Source organism: Ovis canadensis, chromosome 3 (genome assembly GCF_042477335.2).
Source record: "Ovis canadensis isolate MfBH-ARS-UI-01 breed Bighorn chromosome 3, ARS-UI_OviCan_v2, whole genome shotgun sequence".
NCBI lineage: Eukaryota > Metazoa > Chordata > Mammalia > Artiodactyla > Bovidae > Ovis > Ovis canadensis.
The window spans coordinates 19125564-19145655 of NC_091247.1; the positions used below are offsets into that span (position 1 = coordinate 19125564).

Here is a 20092-nt window from a genome sequence, read left to right on the forward strand (position 1 = left end):
AGCACACCAGGCTCCTCTGTCCTTCACTATTTCCTGGAGTTTGCTCAAATTCATTTCCATTGAGTCAGTGATGCCATCTAACCATCTCATCCTCTGCTGCCCTCTTCTCCTTTTGCCTTCAGTCTTTGCCAACATCAGGGTCTTTTCCAATGAGTCAGGTCTTTGCATCAGGTGGCCAAAGTATTGGAGCTTCAGCATCAACATCAGTCCTTCCAAGGAATATTCAGGACTGATTTCCTTTAGGATGGGCTGGTTGGATCTCCTTGCAGTCCAAGGGACTCTCAAGAGTCTTATCCAACACCACAGTTTGAAAGCATCAATTCTTTTTTGCTTATTAGATTCCTTTTCATTAATGATCTTACAATTACTTGTCATAAACTTATTATCCATTAAGTTGGTTTTCTGAGATGATTATTTTTCAAAGAGGAACATTCACTGCTCTAGTGTTTGTTTGCAGATTAAAGTACTTAATTTCATCTCCTACCTGCATTATTTAAAAGGATTGTGTGCTAAGAAGCTTTAGTCATGTCCTACTCTTTGTAGCTCCATGACTAGAATTCCTGTGTCCATGGAATTCTCCAGGCAAGAATACTGGAGTGGGTTGCCATTTCCTTCTCCAGGGGATCTTCCCGATCCAGGGATTGAACCCCAGTCTCCTGCATTGCAGCTTAAGCCATCAGGGAAGCAGGATTAGGGTTACCGTAAATCTTGTCAGTAACGTTAATTGTTAACTTGAGAAGATACTTCAAATTCTGGGCAAAATGGAGCAGATGTCTAAATGAGTTGATTTTATAAAGATAAAAAGACAGCTTTTCCAAAAGGTCACTGAGAGTATATGTTTTCATTTTTAACTTTTTTTTTTTGGGGGGGGGGCTCTTTTCAGTTTATTGCATGTAGGAGTTACACTAGTCCCAAGTTAAAAGCAAACCCCAAATTATGGTTATATTACACAGGCTGTGAGGTTTTTAAACTTGTGACTAAGGACAGAAGGGAAATTTACTCATTGCAAGGAAATCCTCACTTAAAGCTTCAGTAAGCCAAAAGCACTTAAAACCTGTGAACCTGCAGCTGGTCGTCCTTAGCCAGTCCAGTCTCCACCGGGAACTGGCATATGTTCTTGTGCTGGTCACCCTGTAGCTTAATTCCTTCTCCATATTCTGGATGCTCAATTACAGTACCATTGCAGGCAAATTTCTTCTTAAATGTCTTCACTAGTTTCTTTTTATCGTAATCATCATTGATCTCTTGGACAGTAGTAAGGGTCTTTCTGCCATTTCTCTGTTGAATTCTTACATGGATATAATCCTCAGCGCCAGCAGGAAGCAGATCATCACCCTCACTTACATCAACAAAGGATCGAAAGAGTGGAGGTTCTGGATAGGGGACAGACAATATGATTCCTTTTCCTCAATGGAAATGGCCTGCGGAAGGTGGTGGCGAGAGAAAGCGGGCAGGGGGACAGAGCCTCCATCGGGAGGCAGAGGGTGGGGGGGCTGCGGGGGGGGGGGCACTGAGTCCCTGGCGGCAGCTCAGTGACTGGATCATTTTTTCCTTTTTAAATTTACAGATTAAAATACAATTGTTACTAGTATTTTCATATACAAGTAGAATTACTGTACCTAAGCATTTAGAAACAGCCTTAAAAGGCCACATTGCTATTTTGTTAGACAGAAATTTACTTTGTATTCTTCAGCTACATGTTGATCATATGTTAATAATATAGCATAAACTGAAAGTCTTTTTTCCCTAATAAAACTCAAAAGTTTCAGTTCAGTTCAGTCGCTCAATCATGTCTGACTCTTTGCGACCCTACGAATCGCAGCACGCCAGGCCTCCCTATCCATCACCAACTCCCGGAATTCACCCAAACTCCGAGTCGGTGATGCCATCCAGCCATCTCACCCTCTGTCGTCCCCTTCTCCTCCTGCCCCCAATCCCTCCCAGCATCAGAGGCTTTTCCAATGAGTCAACTCTTCGCATGAGGTGGCCAAAGTATTAGAGTTTCAGCTTCAGCATCAGTCCTTCCAATGAACACCCAGGACTGGTCTCCTTTAGGATAGACTGGTTGGATCTCCTTGCAGTCCAAGGGATTCTCAAGAGTCTTCTCCAACACCACAGTTCAAAAGCATCAATTCTTCGGTGCTCAGCTTTCTTCACAGTCCAACTTTCACATAAAACCATAGCCTTGACTAGATGGACCTTTGTTGGCAAAGTAATGTCTCTGCTTTTGAATGTGCTATCTAGGTTGGTCATAACTTTCCTTCCAAGGAGTAAGCGTCTTCTAATTTCATGGCTGCAGTCACCATCTGCAGAGATTTTGGAGCCCCCCAAAATGAAGTCTGACACTGTTTCCACTGTTTCCCCATCTACTTGCCATGAAGTAATGGGACCAGATGCCATGATCTTCGTTTTCTGAATGTTGAGCTTTGAGCCAACTTTTTCACTCTCCTTTTTCACTTTCATCAAGAGGCTTTTTAGTTCCTCTTCACTTTCTGCCATAAGGATGGTGTCATCTGCATATCTGAGGTTATTAGTATTTCTCCCAGCAATCTTGATTCCAGCTTGTGCTTCTTCCAGCCCAGCGTTTCTCATGATGTACTCTGCATATAAGTTAAATAAGCAGGGTGACAATATATAGCCTTGATGTACTGCTTTTCCTATTTGGAACCAGTCTATTGTTCCATGCCCAGTTCTAACTGTTGCTTCCTGACCTGCATATAGGTTTCTCAAGAGGCAGGTTAGGTGGTCTGGTATTCCCATCTCTTGAAGAATTTTCCACAGTTTATTGTGATCCACACAGTCAAAGGCTTTGGCATAGTCAATTAAGCAGAAATAGATGTTTTTCTGGAACCCTCTTGCATTTTCGATGATCCAGCGGATGTTGGCAGTTTGATCTCTGGTTTCTCTACCTTTTCTAAAACCAGCTTGAACATCAGGAAGTTCATGCTTCACGTATTGCTGAAGCCTGGCTTGGAGAATTTTGAGCATTACTTTACTAGCATGTGAGATGAGTGCAATTGTGCGGTAGTTTGAGCATTCTTTGGCATTGCCTTTCTTCGGGATTGGAATGAAAATGGACCTTTTCCAGTCCTATGGCCACTGCCCAGTTTTCCAAATTTGCTGGCATACTGAGTGCAGCACTTTCATAGCATCATCTTCCAGGATGTGAAATAGCTCAACTGGAATTCCATCACGTCCACTAGCTTTGTTCATTGTGACGCTTTCTAAGGCCCACTTGACTTCACATTCCAGGATGTCTGGCTCTAGGTGAGTGATCACACCATTGTAATTACCTTGGTCGTGAAGATCTTTTTTGTACAGTTCTTCTGTGTATTCTTGCCACCTCTTCTTAATACCTTCTGCTTCTGTTAGGTCCATACCATTTCTGTCCTTTATCGAGCCCGTCTTTGCATGAAATGTTCCCTTGGTATCCCTAATTTTCTTGAAGAGATCTCTAGTCTTTCCCATTCTGTTGTTTTCCTCTATTTCTTTGCATTGGTTGCTGAGGAAGGCTTTCTTATCTCTCCTTGCTATTCTTTAGAATTCTACATTCAAATGGGTATATCTTTCCTTTTCTCCTTTGCTTTTCACTTCTCTTCTTTTCACAGCTATTTGTAAGGCCTCCCTAGACAGCCATTTTGCTTTTTTGCATTTCTTTTCCATAGGGATGGTCTTGATCCCTGTCTCCTGTACAGTGTCACGAACCTCTGTCCATAGTTCATCAGGCACTCTATCTATCAGATCTAGTCCCTTAAATCTATTTCTCACTTCCACTGTATAATCATAAGGAATGAAAAGTTTAGATCTGAAATACCAGTATCAAAATAAATACAATACAAAGAAGGTTGTAACCTCAAGCAAAGTAAAATTGGACATAGTTATAAATTCTGGAAATTTACAGTTTGTTTTCTGTAAGTAAGTCGCTCAGTCATGTCCGACTCTTTGCGACCCTGTGGACTATGGCTCACCAGGCTCTTCTGTTCATGGGATTTTCCAGGCAAGAGTACTGGAGTGAGTTGCCATTTCCTTCTCCCAAGGATGGATCGAACCCAGGTCTCCAGCATTGCAGGCAGATGCTGTACCATCTGAGCCAGTACCATTATAATGTATTCCCTTGTGCTTTATAATTGCATGTAAGCTGAATGTACCAAAGTAACATTGAACAGAGACATATTTGTCCCTTCACTTGGTTCCCACACACCTTCACACATATAGAAAATGGGCAAGACATGACAGAGCAATATTATTGGTACAAATTGTTGGGAAACAGATTTTTACTTAGAATAAGGAAAAACTTTGTAATGATTAAATGCATTACAAATTGAATAGACTACCTTCAGGAAAGGTATTGAGTTCCCATCACTGGGGATTTAAAAGAGCTAGACATACACCTGCTAGGGGTTTTGCAAATTTAGACCAGATACCTTTAAAGGTCTTGCCAACTCTGAATTTGCTGGTTGGATGATTTCTCCTGTAGCGTGATGTATGAAGTGATTGTTACACAAAATAGTTTACTGAAGTTTCTCTCTTACCATGTTTTTTTAAGCTAGACATGCATACAGAAAAGTGAACATATCACAAATGTACCCAACCTGATGAACTTTCATTACCTGAACCAGCCCTCTAGATCAAGAAACAATGATCTCTGTACCCCAGAAGCTCCATCCAGTCCCAACTTCCAGTCATGATCACCTGCACCCTGAGAGTAATCTAACTCTATACCTCCAGTCAACTGTAATAAATATTGCCAAACAGGTTTCCAGAATGTTTGTATTCTAGCCTAATTTTAATGAGGTCCAACCATGTCAGAATGTTAGTCTTTCTGAAATTCCATAGATCTTAAAAAAAAAATCTTGGTTGTAGCACTTAACAGCTATCTTATCCTATAGTTATTTTTGAATACTGACCTCCTTTTCTAGAGTATATATTCCTTGAAGAGATCACTTTATTCATCTTTATATTTCCTGAAGTATCTTACATAGAATAGACTCTAAATTTAATATTTTTATGTGAATGGATAAGTAAATGAGGAAAAATTATATGTAGTATCAATGAGAAGAATGTTTGGAAATTGCAAAAATATAAATAGCATACCAAATTAACTACAAGGGTGCCTGTAAAATGAACAGAATTAATTTATTAATATTGGCTCATACATTTTCCTGAATTCTGTAAGATACTCTTTCTTAGAGGCTAATGTGAGAAAATAGAAAGCTGAATCCCACATTTTTAACTATTAGACTTAAGCCCTGGTGTCATCTCCAACATAGAAGCATGTGAATATTATGTAACACTGAACTGAATCTGTTAGCTGTGAATTTGAAGGTTGGCAAGAGGGTGCTGGTTAGGGAAGGCAAGCAGAAAGTCCTGCTTTGCCGGGATTATGATGACATCATAATTCCAGTAGGATTGCAGCTTTATCCCAGATTCTTCCATGATTGGCAAGAAGTAATGGCTTCACTATATCATTAAGGCCAGTAAGAATTGTTAGAGCCAGATAGAATTTTAGTGGCTTTTTAATTTATCACTATTACTGTTTAAAACAGCTCAGTGAGGATATTTGGGGTTTATGGGTGTTTCTCCTTAATGTTTTTAATCTATACTCCAAGTTTTATTCAGTGAATACATGTTATTTTTAAAATCAGGAAGTAGTTTTTAAAATAATTTATGTTGCAGAAATTGCTACTTTGACTATCTCTTTCATTCCAGTCTTGGCCTAACTATGAAGTTATCTTTAAAAAAATAATTGAAGTTGCCACATTCTTAGATTTGCCGCGTTTTCCAGACATAACTGAAAACTGCTATCTTCATCCAAACATCTTGTGTATGAAATACTTGATGGAGGTCAATCTCCCTGGTAAGTGTGAGGTATATATTATGAGTAAGCCTTGACTTATTGAATTATTATGAAAAATGTATTGAATCCTCTCAATCAGAGACTATTAGAGTCACCTGACAGGGTCTACAGTAACATGAAGCTTAACTTCAAAATTCTTTCTTAAAATGTTTTGGACCATTTAAAATGGTTAAAAGGACACTTTCAGAAGTAATGAGTTCTGTTTTGGATGGGAGGGATAAGCTTGAAAGATAATGTTTGGTTTTTACAGTAAATTTTTGCTGAATACAAGTAACACATGATTCAGTATGTATTATTAATTACTTAGGAACCTCTACCAAAAAAGGGCAGCACTCCTTCATTTGCATGAAGCATGATTATTAAATAAAGAATTCCAATTTTTAAAATCCCAGAAGTTAATCTACAGTGATATTTTTATTATTTAGTAACATTGCTATTTCCAGTCCCTGAAACAAATGGAGATGAAGGTCTGGTAGGATGCAAAGGCAGCCTCACTACCCTTCTTCACAATACACCAAGACACAGGTCACCCCAGCGGAATTCGCCGATGGAATCTACTCCTGAATTTCTTGCTAAACTAGAAATGTGAGAACTGCAGGGTTTCTATTCTTAACAGAAAATACAAACATGGCATGACTATATTATTGCTTATGCAGTATAAAAAAATGTGATTGAATATATTTTTAATAGGAAAGGAAAAGACATGTTATATGAAAAAAATATATATAAAACTGCATGTATGATATAATTTTAGCTATAAAAATAAACATAAATTGGAGTAACATATGTATACAAATATAAATCTAAGTCTTATAAAATATTTTTTAAAGAGGAAAAAATAAGCTTCTCAAAGGTATCATTTATTAAGCTAAGGAATGTTGCTGTAACTTTAGAAGTCACTGGCTCTTTGATTAAGATTCCAGAATTTGGGAAGTCTGATTTCTGCACTTTGGCATGTTACATATATCAGTTTATTGTTTTGGATTTTGGTTTTTTGAGTTACTTTTGGAGTGGTTCTTTCAAAATATGGCGGGTTCCTCTGTTCTATTATATACTCCAAAATCGTAAGCTCATAATGAAGAACACTAAGATATGGAAAGAATGCAAGGAATTACCAAAATATAACTGGCTTGGGCTGGGTTATGGCAAATATCTAGCTCACATAGTTGCTATTGGACAGAAACGATGGTGGTAGTGTTTTCTGACCAGTGTGTATAACTTAATAGTATTTCTCACCTAACTCTTCCTGAGAGTAAGAAGTAGAATTAAAACCACTATAATATACAGAGAGATACTGCTATCATCTGATGTTGTAAAGTGCTATTTTAGAGACCATATTAAAAAGAGCCAGGATAGAAAAATTTTACTTCTCACAAAGTGTTCAATAGAAATAATTTGGAATATAGATAAAAAACTATACACAAATGTTATTGACCCTATTTATAATACTGAGAAATCAGAAATAAATATCCAATGGAAAGGTAATGTTTAAGTAAATATTTTGTATATTCAGTAGAACCATGTGCATCTTTTAAAATTATGTTTGTGAAGAGTATATAAAAGCATGGGAAATGTTTATGTCATAATAGAAAAGGAAATAGGCCAAATTATAAATTATATATAATATAATCATAGCTATATAAAATTAAAATATTCATGAAAATATTGGGAATAAATTTACCCCAATATTGAAGTGCTATTTCTAAGTTATAGTAATGCATTTTTTCTTTCTTCCCACTTTATGTATCTTATAAATGTCCTATACTGAGTTTATATTACATAATAGTGGGAGGAAAGAGTAAACAAAATAGATCTACTAACTAAGATGTGGTGGTCCCTTCACCTTAGAAATTGCATTCTAAAATGTGACATTGATTGGCCTCCTACCCATGAAATTATAAGAAGGCTTCTAGAATATTGCCATTTTCAAAGCTGAAAGTTTGCACTCTATAGTTCTCTTGTGCTGTTGATCAAAAAGAAGAGATCTGTGTACTTGGCCCTTTTTCAAAGAGAGGTTTTCGGGTTCCCAGAAAGCTAAAGGTGGTTTTAAGCATGCTAGGGCAACGAATGCCCCTCCTCAGTGCCTTTATGTATGACAGTGTCGTCTTTGGAACTGGGCAGAAAGCAGCTTCCAGCAAGCATGTCACACACACACACCCTTGCTGAGTAAGCACTGCCTCCTTGGTGGCTCTGACTGAATTCCAAATACATCCCTTAGTTTTATCCCTCATCCTGGGACTGAGGAGCTGGCCAGAGAGAATTCCTGGCAGCTTTCATAATCATGTCTGTTTAATTTGTGGGGAACCCTGTAGAGTTTCCAAAGTGCCTTCATCTGTATTACCTCATCGTGAAGGTGGAAAGGGAGGACAGGTGGGTGTGCTCATCTCAGATGAGACGTAGGCAGGTTGAGTGACGCCTGGCTGCCGGATGGCCGAGGCGTCATATAATACTCCAGGTCACATAATACTCCAGGTCAGAATCTTAGTTTTTCTCTCCTGTCCTGGCTTCCTTCCTCATAATTTTTTTCATTTGCTTTTTATTACTATGTACTTTTAGTATAAGAGAAGCAATTCAAGGTATTAATTTTAAATAAATAGGGGAGACATTCTTCAAGAAATACCATTTTTATAGTAATAAAATTCTGTATATAATACTTTATATAGAGACATGTATATACTGTATGTAATGTTATTTGGACTGTTATAAAAGTATGGTATACTACATTAAGAGAATAGAATCAACAGAACATAATGACTGACAGTATATAGGAAATGCAATACAACTTATTATGCTCTTGTAAATAACAACTGTTCTACTTGAATTTAATCACAATATAGGTACTTCAGTTAGTAAGTAAAGAAATTTGCTTAGTAATTCAGAGTTTTCAAAGTATAATTCACTTGTCCTATCTTTTATGTCCTGTGTTTATCCTCACCATAACCCATTTTACAAGTGAAGAAACTGAGGTTGAGTGGCTCTAGTCCGGAGTCACAAAGCTCATGATCAGAAAGCCTAAATATATAGGCTGTAGGTGTTCTGGCTCCAAGTCCCAAGTTACTCAGCCTTGAATAATAGATGAGTCTGTGCTGAGCATGTAATTTCTTTGGGAAAGCAGGGCAGCAGCTGAGGTGCACACTGCTAGCCAGGCTCCCTAGCTTCCCAAGTGAGTGCACATTTTTAGAGAAGCCCTTGGTCCTACAGGAAAGTTGGTTTCAGGTAAATGCAGATTGCTGTAGAAACACAGACAAGGGGCGTGGATGAAGCAATAGAAGATGGATGTGTACCTGTATATTTGGTGCCAAGATATGTGCCATAGATAGCAGGCATTTTGGGAAGTCAGAATAGGAGAAGATAGACCTTGCCAGGATTCGACCATATGTTTTTCTCTACGCATTTCATTTTTTGGTTTATGTATACACAAAATGGTATGTCTCAGAGTTATGGCATAGTATCATATTTTAAGATAAAGCTTATCTCATGTATGTATACATTAGTATGGTCTCATTAACCAAAGAATTTAATTTCACATTTTTCTGTTTTATTCTTCAACAGATGAAATGCATAATTTAACCTGCCTAGTGGTAAAAGCGACTGGAATAGGAGAAGTGGATTTTCTAAGATTTGATCCTATAGCTAAAAAGGCAAAAACTGTTAAATATGATGTGCAAGCTGTAGCTGTCATTGTAGTGGCATTGAAACTGCTCTTTTTATTGGATGACAATTTAGAATGGTAAGTGTATGTAGTCTTAGGAGAAAAAAATTTTATTATTTTCCCCTAATTATTCAGAGTAAAGGGCTCCATATGTTATGTCTCAGTAGAAAGTAGAGACTCTGAGTTGTTACAGAACACTGACTAGTAGCAGCAGTTACTCCTTACCTAATGTTTTGGCTCAGGTATTTGTCAGAGATTTCATTCTCCTTTAGTAAGTTGTTTGGATCATGTTTTCTTCCATTTTTAGGAAGATGCACATGTGTCTCATTCTCCTGAGTTTTAAATCATACACAAATTCTAAAGAGTCACTAGCACTTCATCCATGTACCTTTTGGTTTCTGGCACTATGTGTCTTCAAAGATTATTTTGGAAAGTGAAAGAATCTTAAAATGCCAACAAAGAGTGGCAGTGTCTTCTTCCCTATTTCAGTGCTTGCTTCTGCATTAAAAGTTGGCATCAGTTTCAAGTACTGTTCTATCCTTCTCTTTCAGAAGAATTCAAAATTTAACTGTCTTCAAATGAATGATTTCCAAATAAATTGATTTGTTTATTTGTGTCTCCAGGTCTTTGTCTAATATTGCCAAGAAATATAATGAAAAGAACAAAGAAGGTACTTTTTTTTTTAATCAATCAAGTGATTGTAAAAGGTGAATTAAAAGATGCAATAAATATAGAGAAGAAGCTGAGAAATATATAAATTGTACCTTGTATCAGACTGTTTATATGTGTAGTTATCTAGTATATCTTCTATTCTCAAGGAGGTATAGTCAAATCTAGGAGAACAGACATGTAAAAAGATGGTTTCAATATGTGGAATCTAGAAAAATAGTAAAGATCTTATTTGCAAAGCAAAAATAGAAACAGAGCTGTGGAGAAGAAACGTATGATTACCAGAGGGGAAAAGGCAGGGGCGTGGGGTGAATTGGGAGATGGGGATTGACATCTCTACACTGCTATGTATAAGACAGATCACTGATGAGAACCTGCTGCGGAGAACCTGCTGTGGAGCTGCGGGAGCTCTGCTCAGTGCTCTGTGGTGACTTAATTGGAAGAAAGTCCAAAAAAGGGGGATATATGTGTATGTATGGCTGATTCAGTTTACTGTACAGCAGAAACTGACACCACAGTATAAAGCAGCTATATTCCATTTTTTTTTTTTAAAGGTAGTTTTGGTGTAATACAGGGCCACAGTATAGGTGAGAGCTCAGAACAGAAGGGAGTGACAGCAGATTGCTCAGGAGTCATATTAGAGCATGAAGATAGTCAGTCCCTCCATAATTTCCAAGGGCTGGCATATAAATGTTCAGTCAGATCAGTGAGTAAAGACTCAAATGAGCAACATGTGTTATAATAATGTGACATACTTGGTTAATAATCATGGATTTCATTTCTTTCAGATAAACCATGGTTTGATTTCAGAAAATGGTACCAAGTTATGAAGAAAGCTATTGATGAGAAGAAACAAAAGTGGGAGGAAGCCAGGGCAAAGTATGTTACCTCTTCTAGCTTTAGATTCACCTACTTTATTTTTCAAGTCTATTGCTTTACGTCTGAAAGCTCAAGTTTCATCAGTTCAGATTCACCAGCATTATGACCCTTTTTTCTAGAATTAACCCCTCTGTCTAAACTGACATTTTAAAATATTTCTATTAACTATTAGTGAGTGAGTGAAAGTCGCTCAGTCATGTCCGACTCTTTGCGACCCCATGGGCCATTATAGTCCATGGAATTCTCCAGGCCAGAATACTGGAGTGGGTAACCTTTCCCTTCTGCAGGGGATCTTCCCAAACCAGGAATCAAACCGGGGTCTCCTTCACTGCAGGCAGATTCTTTACCAACTGAGCTATCAGGGAAGCCCTATAATGTCCTTTTAGGGGCGTTCCTGGTGGTCCAGTGGTTAAGACACCACACTGCCAATGCAAGGGAGGTGGGGTCCATCCGTGGTCAGGGAACTAAGATCCCACATGCCACACTGTGTGGCCAGAAGATTTAAAAAATAGCAATATTAGTGTCCTCCTGATCCAGAATCCAGTCCAGGGAGCTGTATTGTACTCAGTACTCGTCTTTTCGTAATCTGCATGACTCTTCTCTGCATTTCTGGTATTCCTCCCTCTTTCGTTTCCCACAGTGGATCAGTTCCCATCTGTGCTTCCCACTGTTACAAAAGACTGCAGACGTCAGCCTGTGTCATTTATAACTGGACTGTTCCTCCAAAATAAAGTTCCCGATACAAATCCAAACAAAGCAAAGCGGAAAGAGAGTAGCATGTTTAATTCAGGCAGTCTCACTGTTTGACCTTGAGCTCTCCTCCTCATGTAGGTCCATTGTTGTCGTTTAGTTGCTAAGTTGTGCCCAACTCTTCGTGACCCCTATGGACTGCAGCACGCCAGATTCCTCTATCCATAGGTTTCCCAGGCAAGAATACTGGAGTGGGTTGCTGTTTCCTTCTCCAGGGGATCTTCCCGACCTAGGGATCAAATCCGCATCTCCTGAATTGGCAGGTGGGTTCTTTACCACCGAGCAACAGGGAAGCCCACCCAGGTCCACCGTGGCGGAGTGGAAAGAGCATAGCATTAGAGACAGTGCTGGGGTAAATCCTGATTGTTTAAAACCAGCTGTTTAACTGCGACCCAGTTACTTAACTTCTTAGCCTCAGTGCTCTGAAATGTAGTCAGCTCATAAATTTTCAGAGATACTGTCTTATGTGGTAGAGGGTACCTTGCCCTAGGTTTCTGATTTGAACGGATTTTATATCTGTTCTTGGAACTTTGAGTCCCTGTGAAACTTTGAAGAAAAGGTTAACATTTCTGTAGTTTATGTAATTTTGCAACAGTACTCATTTGATAAAGTCATTTTATATCCCCTGAGAAAAATCAAGATTCCCCAAATTAGTTAAAATGATAACTCCAGTTTCTTCATCAATAAAGTAAGGCTAATAATGTCTCCTTGATATTCTTAATCAAGAACTAAATTTCAGTGTTTGCAGATAGAATTAGAATATTTCTCCCCTGAATTTAAGAGAGCTTTTAAATCTAGAAACAGACTTCCAGGGATGCATAAAGCGCTGTGGGAGAGAGGATCCTTGCTGAAGAAGGGAGGAGATGGGCAGTTTCTTCCTGTTCAGGTTGGACAGATAGTGAGGGTGAGCTTCTGACAGCTGTGGGCACCCGGGGAACGGAGGCCTTCCTCTTTTCTGTTGGAGAAGGAATGTCTTTAGTCATTGGCTCTCAGCAGGCACAAGAGTAGCAGCGAGAACAGAAGGCTCTCCTGAGTTCTTAGGTAATCTTGGAGAACCAGACATCGGACCTTTATTTTCTGGTGCTGCTGGGGTGGTCCCGACCAGTACTGAAAGGCTAGGTATTCAGAGGCCATGCCACTTGGGCATCTCAGGGTTGACAGGTGCCCTTTCATGAACCCAAACCAGGCACCAGCTTACGCTTCAGACATACCTGTTAGAGCCCAGATTCTTCCTGCAGGGCCTCAGTCAGCTGTGCATGAAAAGGCTCACTGACTTTTAGCTACTTTAAGGGAGAATTTAATGACCAATGAATGTATGTCTAGTTTCAAAGTGGCATTTTCCAGACGGACACCAGGCCTCTGGGAAGAGCTTGTCCAAGGGATCTGTTACCAAGATCCTTCATAGAGTCTGTGCTTTGGGATGACTGAGATGACTTCTAAGTCACTGCTGACTGCTCTGTGGGCACAGAGCTCCCATGTATGCCCATCACCTGTTCTACCCTTCCCCATCTCTGTTATTGACATAAATTTCTAATTTTTCTCTCTATTCTTCTAGACATCATCTTCCATATTGTCAGGTAAAAGTTGTTAAAGTATTTTCTACAGCTCAGCATAGGTCTCTATGCATGGATTGTGAGAAACACTAGTAAACTATAGTTGAAAACCTAAAACTAGCTTTAGAGAGTGCTTTGACTGCCAGTTTTCCTGGAGGAAAATTTAAAAGCATGTGCAGATCTTTGCAGCCTTTTAGGTTAGGCAAAAATTTTCTCGGATATGATACCAAAGCCATGATCCATAAAAAGAAAAAAAAGATAAATTAGACTTCATTTAAAGAAAGAACTTCTCTTCTAAAAACACTGTTAAGAAAAGCTACAGGCTAGGAGAAAATATGTTTAAATCACATATCTGATAGAAGGTTTGTATCCAGAATATATAATTTGTATCCAGATACATGGTTTGTATCCAGAATATATGAGTTGTATCCAAAATATGGTTTGTATCCAGAATTATTTTCATATAATAAGAAAACAACTCAGTTTTTTAAATGGGCCAAGAGTAAGTTCACACAGAAACCTATATATGAATATATAGAGATCTGTATACTTCATTCACAAGTAAACGAATGAAATCTTGTGGCGCAAAACTGGCAACAACCCAGATGCCTTTCAGGTGGTAATGGATAAACAAACTAGCATATCTGTAAAATGAAACACTCTTCAGTACTAGAAAGGAACAAACTTCTGATACATCCAGAAATATGAATGAATCATAAATACATTATGCTAATGAAAGACTCAAAAGGGTACATATGGTCTAATTTCATTTATATGACTTTCTGGAAAAGGCTAAGCTGTAAGAATAGAGAAACAGATTGGTGGTTGAGACCAAGTTTAGCTGAGGGTCAGGGGAGGAGTTGACCTTCAAGAGGCATGGGAGGTTTGAGAGTGTGGAACTATTCATGGTGGTGATTATACAACTGTATGTGTTTATCTAAAGTAGTGCAGCTATGCACTAAACAGGATTGGTTTTACTACATGTAAATTATACCTTAGTATACAGCAGTGGAGAACCAAATCTTGAGGGAAGACTGGACAGACAGAGCATATGGGACCTCGTGGCTTCCTGGAGAAAATATTAAGACTTCGTGCTGGGCCTCTATTTTTTGTAGTTTTGAAAAGAAGTAAGCAAAGTAAATGCTTAAAGAAGGACTGTGTGACGAGTGTTAATTATTTTTGATGGCCCACCTTTCCCATCTTCTGGGCATATGTCCTCAAGGAAATAATAACACCTCCTTGACTGCAACATAATTGCCACCTGTATGGGCATTTACTATAAATGCATAAGAAAATCTGTCTAGATGAGGAAGTCACAAGGCGTTTTTAATAGTGGGTTTATCTAGGGAGTGGGATTAAACTATTTAGGGGACTTCTTTATTATTAAGAGATTTTTTACCTTGAATATATTGTCACTTTTATTATTTGATAAATAAATAACAAAAAGATATTTGAAAGAATCACAAATGGCAAGCTCTCTGAATATTTAAATGTGGTATAATTTAGTTCACATATAATTTTCAGGAAGACCATAACCTATTCACAGTGATTACACCTCTGCATTAGAAGGCAGGCACTTACTGTTCACTTTGTACAAGTTATCAGAGTCAGAAGTACCACTACCTTATCTGCAGCAGAAGGGTGTTTGGCCAAAGACAAGGAGGAACAGTTGTTTCTTAGGTGGCCTCACTTTATGTGAACAAGAGGCATGGGAATTTTATGATGACAGTATGATCAATCATTTCTTATGGCATCTGGGAGGTTTTAGGTGGAACTTATCCTTCCATTGACTTCCTGCCTCCTGCAGTGCCACTCGCTTACGTCTAGGTCATGAGTGCTGTAGAGACGCATGTCAGCAGGTCATTCTAAGCCAGAACTATTATATGAGTATCGGGAATTTCAGATACTGCTATTGAGAAACTTCTCTGAAGTGTGTTGAGGCCCATTTCATCTCCATCCTGCTCCAAATGCGTCTTTATCTTTTCAGGTTTCTGTGGAAAGGTGAAAAGCCAATCTACTACTCAGCCATTGACAGGCCGGTGGTGTATAAAAGAAGAGGTGAGTAGGGTTTCTTCTCGTTGACACCAAGTAACAGCCCAGCTGTGGAAAAGCTAAGTGTTTTAAATTGAAAAGTGAATGCATAAGTCCTTTTCTCAGTTGTTTAACAAGTGTCCCATTGCACATCCAGAGAAACGTCCTTCTTTATAAGAAATGTCCATAGAAATCTATTTCAGGAACATTGCAATATTCAAACAGAACTTAAGTTCTCGCCAAAATCTGAAATGCTATATATATCTATACTCTCAGAACTCTTTATTTGGAGAACTGCTTTTTTAGGTTTTTTGTTGTTTTTTTGTGTGTGGTAAAATATACATGACATAAAATTTACCTTTTTAGCCTTTTCAAGTTGTTTCTCGCCGTCCCTCTTCCAGTGGCAGTTTCCCCTAGTTATGCCCTTATATCATGGAGCATTTGTCAAAACTACAAAACCACCGTTGGTGCATTACAATCAAGTAAACTACAGACTTTGTCATTTAATGTGTTTTTATTTCATTTGTTTTCCCTTCATTTCCAGAAATGCTGGTGAGTCTACAGAAACAGTTTAGCACGCTGGTGGATTCAGCACCAAACATTGAAAAAAAAAAGCCTTCAAGTTTTCAATTCAACTGGACTGAAGAGGACAGCGAGAGGCCTTGTTTCCATGGGCATAGCCTCCAAGGAGTCCTGCAGCAGAAAGGCCAGTCCCTGACAACCAAGAATTCCCTCTACTGGCTGAGTACTCAGAAGTTCTGTAAAAGGTATGCGATGCTCTTAGAAGTCATGGGATAAAAACCACCCTGAAACCTCTAGTTTGGCCTGAAGCAGTAGTCTTTTCTCATTAGAAAAAATAAAAAGGGGCCACCTATGATTTAAAGGAGTTGGTCATAATGAGAGGCAGATGGGTTATTGGTTGGACTTTAGAAGATGGTGAGCTTATAATCAAGACCCACACATGGGACAGGAAGTTAGGACCTGATTCGTTAGTACCATCTGCCTTGTCTGCCTGCAGTCGGTCCGCGGGGGTTAGTGGGGAACCTACACCTTTGTGCTCTTCACGTGGCATGATGAGTGCACTTTTGGATGTTCTTAATGGTTGTAATCCTGTAACATAAGACAGTTAGTTACAAATAGACCTTGGTATAATCAGAGATGAAACAACCAAGATTTTTTTTCTCTGCATGAGTTATAAGGCTAAGCAATACACTCTATGCATCAAGTATGGTTATCACCATGGTTTTATGTACCAAAATCGTCTGTCAAATTACCTTGCCTATTTAGACCATAGCCTAAAACCACATAGTAAGCAAAAAAGGGTCCAGCTAACCAATAAAATGGCCACTGAGTCCATAACTAACGTATATACACTCTTCTCAGGAGGCCCTTTAGTCCTTCACTCTGCCGGGAGATGTGTGTCCATCAGGCTGAGTTGTCTGATTTCCACATTCCTTGCCATCAGAAGATGCAGAGTAGGCGGGAGACTGAGAGGTATCTGCTGCTGAATGTCTTGACAGCAAATATAAGTGGTACTCGTTTGACAGACAGTAGAGGAACCAGCTGCAGAAGCAGACAAAAGAAGTCAAATTACAGTGGTCTGAAGTTCATTCATGACACACAATAGCTCCACAGAACTAAATAAACTTGACCATGTCTCTGCTTTAGCATGTCCCCAGATTAATGTGCATTCTCTCTGGGTTTGTTTTTCCTACCTGCATTTTCTAGTATTTCCACAATAAAAGTGGACAACTTGTCACCATATAATTGTAAAGGCTTTTGAAAATAGGCTGAATGTCCTCTGATTAATAATAACCAAATAATGTATAACTCAGTTTTAAAAGATGTCTATCCAAAATGGTTAAAATGGAATCTTTTGATGCTTAAGAGAGCAGATCTTCAGCTATATGGAGAATTTTATTACACAGGAGGACTCAGTTTTGAGGGTTCAGAAGAGACAAGCATTGTACTGGGAAATAATTTTGAGAACACTCAGGTCTTGAGAACTAAGCAGAGAGACTGTGAGAACCCTTCAGATCATGGGGTGTTTATCCTTCTTGTCTGAGGCGGAGCTAACAATCTGGATGAATTTAAATGATTATATGTTTTATTTGGTTTTATCACTTAAGACTTTAGGAAAATTAAAGTTTTCCAAGTTTATGATAAGGGAAGTGAGTGAAGTGAAGTAGCTCAGTCGTGTCCGACTCTTTGCAACCCTGTGGACTGTAGCCTACCAGGCTCTTCCCTCCATGGGATTCTCCAGGCAAGAGTACTGGAGCGGGTTGCCATGTCCTCCTTAAAAGATACTGTTGTTGATTCAACTTAGAAATAAAAGTCCTACTGTACACCTTTTCTTATCTTTTTGTTGTAGAAGTAGAACTTTCTTTATGGTCCCTAGGCAAGGGAAACAATATTTTTACCCTTTTTGTGATAATATTTTGTTTGAAAGAATCTTTCTTCATAGAGCCTAAATTAAAAATTAGAAAAGAAGAAAAGAGGGCACCTTATTTGTGAGAATTCATATAAATGGCTTATACTCTGTTTCCATTAAACCAATCAATGCACAAGCATTTGAGGCTTTTAAATTTCCTACTAGTGAACATAGTAGGGTATTGGCTTTTTCATATATTATTAAAATAGGCTTTAAAAGATTTTAAGTGAAAATTTAAAAATCAGTTTTAAAGGAGTATGGGCAAAGTGAACATTTTTGAGCCCTTACTTTGTGCCAGCTATTGGATAAGTGCTTAATATATATTCTCATTCAATCCTCTTTTCCATCTTATGAGGTAGTTATTTTTTTTCTGTTTTGCAGATGAAAGAACCAAAAGTAGTTATCCATAGTTACAACTGATGGGTGTCTGAGCTCTATGGTGCAAATGCAAACATTCTTTCAGGAATTTAGGGCCATATTTGTTACATAAATCATTGTCTAAATGTTTATACCATCTATCGTTCACTTGTTTTTAAAACTATTTATTATGGAAAACTTCAAGTATATTCAAAGGTAGAGGGCACAATATAATTAATGCCCCCTACCCATAGTCACCCCCAAATTAACAACTTTCCACATGGCTAGACTTGTTTTCCCCATACCCTAGCCAGCTCACCGCTTTACCCCTCTACTCCCAGATTATTTGGAAGCAAGTCCCAAACTTCATAATTTTCTTAAACAAAGCCAGAATACCATTAATCTGACATTAAAAACTAGTAGTAATTCCTTAATCTCATCAAACATGCAGTGAATATCTAGATTTTCCTGATTGTCAACAGTAAATTTTTAAATAACTCAGAATCCACAAAAAGTCCTTACATTGCTGGTGGTAGAGATAGCCCTTAAATGCTTTAGTTCATAAATTCCCCCTTTATCTCTTTTATTTCCCCCTTGCAGTTTACTTATTGAGTAATCTAGGTCATGTGTCCTGTACAATTTCCTGTAGTCTAGATTTTGCTGATTACAGCCCATGACACCTTTTAACGTGTTCCCCTTTCCCCCTGCTTCCATGTTGGTATAGGCAGAGATTGGCAGAGTTACTTAGCAGTTTTCATTAGTGTTTTAGAGATTTGATCAGATTCAGGTTCTTATTACTTTAAAATAAGCAAAATTGCTTTGTTAAGTCTTCCTTCGATAATACATACAGAATTGCAGCATACAGTATTAAGCCTGGTAACCTGTTTTGGTTGGGAGCTGGGGATTCTTTTGTTGGTGTGTTTTCAGTATGTCCAGAATCTCTCCCTGTGTGCTTTTGTTTGCCTTGACCGTGGTAAGAGGGGGGGCCCACCTGGAGTGGAGGAGGAGCCGTGAGAACTGGCTATGGACCACCTGTGTCCCACGCCTGATGGCCACAGACAGTGCTAACATTTTTTTCCTTTATAAAATGTAGGATTCCTTCCAGATTGTTCGTTTCCTTCCAGCTCAGAGTACTATCTTAAGCCTAACCATATACAGTTTTTAGGTTATTTGGGGGATATTCAAGGGACCAGTGCATACCTTTCTAAATGGCCCTTTAAACATGGTGTCTTTTTTCTTCCCCTTCTAGCCATTGTAAGCATGTGACAACCTACGAAGAATCCAATTTTTCTCTGAGTTACCAGTTTATACTAAATCTCTTCTCCTTCTTGCTGAGAATAAAGACTTCCTTTCTCCATGAAGAAGTGAGCTTAATAGAAAAGAGACTTTTTAAAGCAAAATATAATAAAACAAACAAGAAATCTTCGAGATCCAGGAAAACAAGAAAGTGCTGAAAGAAATTAAGTGGAAACTTGCCGGGGAAAATATATTACTAATGAAAGTAATGTCATTGTAATATAAAATTCTAGAGAATGGTGAAAAATAGAGTTTTATTGCATACAGCTACATACATACAAATACCTATATCAAACAAAAATGTATGTTGGAAAACAGGTGAAATTTATTTGAATTTATTTTTAAATTATGAATGTTCTTGTTAAAATGTTAAGTAAATGGTATCCAGGAATTTGTATTCTTTGTATTTTTAAAAAATATTTGCTTATTTATTTGGCGGCACCGGGTCTTAGTTGCAGCATGTGGGATCTTTAGTTGTGGCATGTGGGATCTAGTTCCCCAACCAGGGATGGAACCTGGGCCCCTGAATTGGAAGCTCAGAGTCTTAACCATTGGACCAGCAGGGAAGTTGCTTCATTGTATTTTAAAGCTAAATTTTCTTTTTAAACTAGATCACT

At 38.3% G+C, this 20092-nt stretch overlaps 1 protein-coding gene and 1 pseudogene across 2 annotated transcripts in view; one reads left to right on the top strand and one right to left on the bottom strand.

The window, feature by feature from the left end:
* The window catches only part of TAF1B (TATA-box binding protein associated factor, RNA polymerase I subunit B), a 54391-nt gene extending 34525 nt beyond the window's left edge, over window positions 1-19866 (top strand). For both annotated transcript variants that reach the window (XM_069580187.1, XM_069580188.1), the window contains 7 exons: window positions 5710-5857; window positions 9410-9587; window positions 10133-10179; window positions 10967-11057; window positions 15348-15418; window positions 15936-16158; window positions 19429-19866. In XM_069580187.1, the coding sequence (XP_069436288.1) occupies window positions 5710-5857; window positions 9410-9587; window positions 10133-10179; window positions 10967-11057; window positions 15348-15418; window positions 15936-16158; window positions 19429-19633 (963 nt within the window). In that variant the 3' untranslated portion in view covers window positions 19634-19866. The remainder of the gene's footprint in view (window positions 1-5709; window positions 5858-9409; window positions 9588-10132; window positions 10180-10966; window positions 11058-15347; window positions 15419-15935; window positions 16159-19428) is intronic.
* Window positions 1048-4100, bottom strand: LOC138435144 (eukaryotic translation initiation factor 1 pseudogene; annotated as a pseudogene).
* Window positions 19867-20092: the final 226 nt, after the last annotated feature.